The 4137-nt window shown below is 34.5% G+C and overlaps 1 protein-coding gene across 1 annotated transcript; it reads left to right on the top strand.

Moving 5' to 3' along the window:
• The first annotated feature begins 239 nt into the window (after positions 1-239).
• Positions 240-2330, top strand: LOC113707797 (oxoglutarate-dependent flavonoid 7-O-demethylase 1). Its single transcript, XM_072065264.1, has 4 exons — positions 240-476; positions 798-973; positions 1144-1468; positions 2064-2330. Exons 1-4 carry the CDS (start codon positions 240-242, stop codon positions 2328-2330), a joined length of 1005 nt encoding a protein of 334 aa, XP_071921365.1.
• The last annotated feature ends 1807 nt before the right edge of the window (positions 2331-4137 follow it).

The raw sequence follows: 4137 nt of genomic DNA, 5'->3' as shown, positions 1-4137 counted from the left end.
TAAGCATATCACTTGAAGATTTGTAAATATCATGCAAGTGATCATCCCTTGAAGAATTTCAATTCTTCAATAATAATTCATATTTTTTATTTGGTTATTTATTTATTTTTATAAATCATTATTCTTGATGTTGTTGTTAAAATAATCAAGGTAGTGATCCTTGATGGTTTAGGGCTATAAATATCCATCAACACAGCTCAATACAATTGCACCTGAGAAAACATAGAGATTGGCTAGTCATGTCCTCATTAGATCATGAGAATAATACAATAAGCCTGCAGGAGCTTAGCAAAGAGCCTCTGCTTGCCGTCCCATCTCATTACATTCAGTTGGATCAAGAATCGCCATGTTCTTCTCCAAGCCATCTAATGCCAGCTATTCCCATCGTTGACATGGAAAGTATGACTCTTGGCCAGGCCAAGGATTTTGAACTACAAAAGTTGCATTCATCTTGCAAAGAATGGGGTGTATTTCAGGTTTCTACTAATATATATCCCAAAAATTCTTTACTAGCCCTTTTGGGACTGGAGTTTCCAGAAATATATTTCTTCATTTTAATATATGGTCTTTTTGACATACTAAATGTTATTTGTTTAACAGGGTTAAAATAGTTCCACATGTAATGAAATATTCTTTTTTTTTTGTTTTACTTTTGTCTATTATTCACTTATTTAGTTATTTATTTATTTTCTGTCAAATGCCAACCTTCAAACCTCATAAAAGAACTATGATCTTTGTAAAGTTGAATATAAGATTTTAGCAAAACTGAATGTTTTTGTTCAACTACTCTACCTCAGGTGGTGAACCATGGAGTTAGCTCTTCAGTAGTGGAGAAATTGAAATACGAAATTGAAGAATTTTACAAGCTACCTTTAGAAGAGAAGATGAGGTACAAGCTGAGGCCTGGTGATGTTGAAGGTTATGGCCAAACAATTGCTAACTTAACAGATCAAAAAATTGATTGGGCTGATAGGTTTCTTATGGTAATCAACCCCATCCATAAGAGAAACCCCATCTCCTATCAGAGCTCCCTTCATCCCTTAGGTCCTCTTCTCTCTTCTCCCTCTCAAAACTATAGTTTTTTGTATGCAACTAAATGTATAAATATGTTGGACTTTCTCTTTCCTTTTTTTTCTTTTACAGAGAAGCCATGGAGGCTTACTTTAAAGAAACCCAAAAGCTTGCCATGGTTTTGTTTAAACTCATTGGGCAAGCTCTGGAAATAGATAAGAGAGAAATGGAAGACATGTTTGAAGATGGGCTGCAATTAGTTAGGATGAATTACTATCCTCCATGTCCCCAACCAGAGCTGGTTGTGGGACTTAGGCCTCACTCAGATGCTAGTGGACTCAGCATTCTTCTTCAAGTCAATGGGGTGGAAGGCTTACAAGTGAAAAAGAATGGAGTCTGGATTCCTGTGAACATCCTCCCAAATGCCTTTGTGCTTCATATAGGAGATGTTATGGAGGTTCATACCTTCTCTCTAGCTTATTTGTTTATAATGCAACTAAAATATGCATATATCTGACTTTACATGGATAAATTTATCAATGGAGATGGATCAAGTGGCCCCACATGTTGAGTTTTGACTTTTTCAAACTGATATATTTGATACAAAATCATATAGTTTTTATGTAATCGCTAACTTAGTTGTATGAGTTAACAAATTCAAATTTATATCCAAATTATATAAATTTATATTAGAAGTGGTAAAAATTCTACTAATTTTTTGAATTAGACAAAACTCAACTCCTAAGACCCCTAATCCCATTTGAGATAGAGTCAAATGACTAAAAGAATAAAAAAGAAAGATAGAATATGAAATGCCAAAGTAAGGAAAATTATCATGTCTTAACTTTTCAACAAAATAAGGATCTCACATAAAGTTCCAAAACTTTGAATTTGTGCACTGTTTTCTTTAAGAACAACAAAGATGTAAGGCCGTTTGATTGATTCAAATAATTAATTCCGACGAATTTAGTTTTGAATATGTGTTTGTATGTACAAATTAGATACCTTTTTTACTCTTCTTCCTTTAAGTTGATTGCTGTGCGAATCTGCAGATCTTCAGCAATGGAATCTACAAAAGCATTGTGCATAGGGCAACTGTAAACTCAGTGAAGGAAAGAATCTCAATAGGAATGTTTTTCAATCCCAAGTTGGAAGTGGAAATTGGACCAGCAACTTCCTTGATAAACGAAAAAAATCCACCTCAGTACAAAAGAATGCCAATGGAACAGTATGTCAAATATTTCTTCGCTCGCAAGCTTCAAAGCAAGACGATCATAGATCAAATGAGGATTAAAGGGGAGCAACCAAATACTGAATAAAGTTTTTATTCTCAAGAAAAAATAGCATACATTCTGCACTTGAATTTGGAGTTGAAGTTGATGTGTACAAATCTTGTGGTTCTTTGTGTGCCTTGTAATTCTCAACATTAAATGAGTAGGTCATTACCCTACTTTCCGCTACTGTTGTAGGATCCATGTTCTTATCCTACTGTCTGCTACTGGTGATGAAGAGTCATGTCTCCTTGTATTGCTTAATTGTTATTTTATGAGTTTTTTTTTTAATTACAAAAGTTGATGCCTAATTGCTAGAAATTTCAAATATCTTGGCAGAGCTATGCATGCATTAGATAGTATGGGGTGGTTTGTAATGCTTGGAATGCATTTTTTTTTTCTATCTCAAATTTTTAGTAATCGAGGTATCCAGAAGTACATGATGGGGCGCTCAATTTTCTAGTGCAACCCCTTTTTCCTTTTTATTCTTTCGGTTCTAATTGGACCACATACTAGTCGCCAACACATTTAGATATCACTTTCAACATCGAAAGCAGACAAGGACTAGCTCAAAAATTAGTGGTGGATCCGCTTGATTATTCTGCCAGTTCGTGGTACATTTGGGCTTGCATGGGTTGGGAGAAAAGTATGAAGTGACATGTCTACCAAAACCCCAAGATTACAACTTAATCTTGCTTCCCTTGAGCACTGCAAACTCAACCTCCACCTCTTCGTCTTCCACCAGAATAATTTATGGCATTTCTGATTCATTCCCTCATATTGTCGCCAAACTCAATTTATTGTCACCAGAATAATTTATTGTCACCAAACTCTTCGTCTTCCACCAGAATAATTTATGGCATTGCTGCAAACTCAACAAGGACTATTCAACCATGCTATGGCTCAATTTGCAGTTAAGTCAGTTAGGATGATTGAATGGGAGGGAGCATTCCCATTTTGGTTATCAGAACTACCTAGAAAGGACATGTGGGGTAGTCACCCCTTTTTGTAATTAACTCTTGTAATATCAAGTGTTAATATTTATAAAATTGATATCGTTTGTCCAAAAAAAAAAAAAAAAAAAAAGGACTATCCTAGAGTACTCCCTGATAAGTGCTTATTTTGCATATTTCTAGTGTGTTTTCTTTCTTAGTTTTTGGTGTGTTTTTAAAGTTTTAAGCATGAAATCTGCTCTTTTAAACAATTATTTCCTCAAGTCACATTTGATTATCAAAACCTACATTTGAATGCTTTAATGCGCAAAACATGTTACTTTTGTAGGTTTTGGTATCTTGTGATCACTTCGGATCAAGTAAAATGGAAGCAAAATATTAGACACAATTTGAAAATGGTTTGAAATGACCAAAGGAACATGTGACCTTAAAAGACAAAGAAAATGCAGGAGAGGAGAATAACGGACCAATATGTGACCCTACCTCAGCGCATTCATTCTGGTGGCAGTTGTGCAAGTGACAGCTTTTTCACAGCTTTCTAGCTCAATTTTTTTAGTAGAATTTTAGCAGTAACTGCTCAAGAAATAATAGAGATTTCAAGAACAACTTTTGGTAATTTCAAGAAGTAATTTAACACAACTTGAAACATAATTGTTTGGAGATTAATCTTCTATAAATAGATGCCTTGGAGAACTTGTTTTGTAACTTTCAGGGCTTCGAAAACACTACACGAAATGTTCTCTTTCATTAGAATTTCTTAGTTCATTAGTGCAGTATATCCTTATATGTAACTAGATATAGATGAAGTTGAGGATTGACGTGCGCAGGGTATACATATACAATTAACTCATCCACAATCAAGTTTTACATTTATATCATCCTAAATACCCCACACGCTATTT

This window comes from Coffea arabica, chromosome 9c (genome assembly GCF_036785885.1).
Source record: "Coffea arabica cultivar ET-39 chromosome 9c, Coffea Arabica ET-39 HiFi, whole genome shotgun sequence".
NCBI classification, from domain to species: Eukaryota; Viridiplantae; Streptophyta; class Magnoliopsida; order Gentianales; family Rubiaceae; genus Coffea; species Coffea arabica.
Note: the sequence above shows the minus strand (reverse complement) of the source record. Positions and strands in the feature narration are given on the sequence as shown.

Bases quoted from the DNA above. Each gene is read 5' to 3' on its own strand.
- LOC113707797 (XM_072065264.1), top strand. From the start codon at position 240: ATGTCCTCATTAGATCATGAGAATAATACAATAAGCCTGCAGGAGCTT. The intron at 477-797 runs GTTTCTACTAAT...ACTCTACCTCAG, and splicing joins AAGAATGGGGTGTATTTCAG to GTGGTGAACCATGGAGTTAG. The intron at 1,469-2,063 runs GTTCATACCTTC...GCGAATCTGCAG, and splicing joins ATATAGGAGATGTTATGGAG to ATCTTCAGCAATGGAATCTA.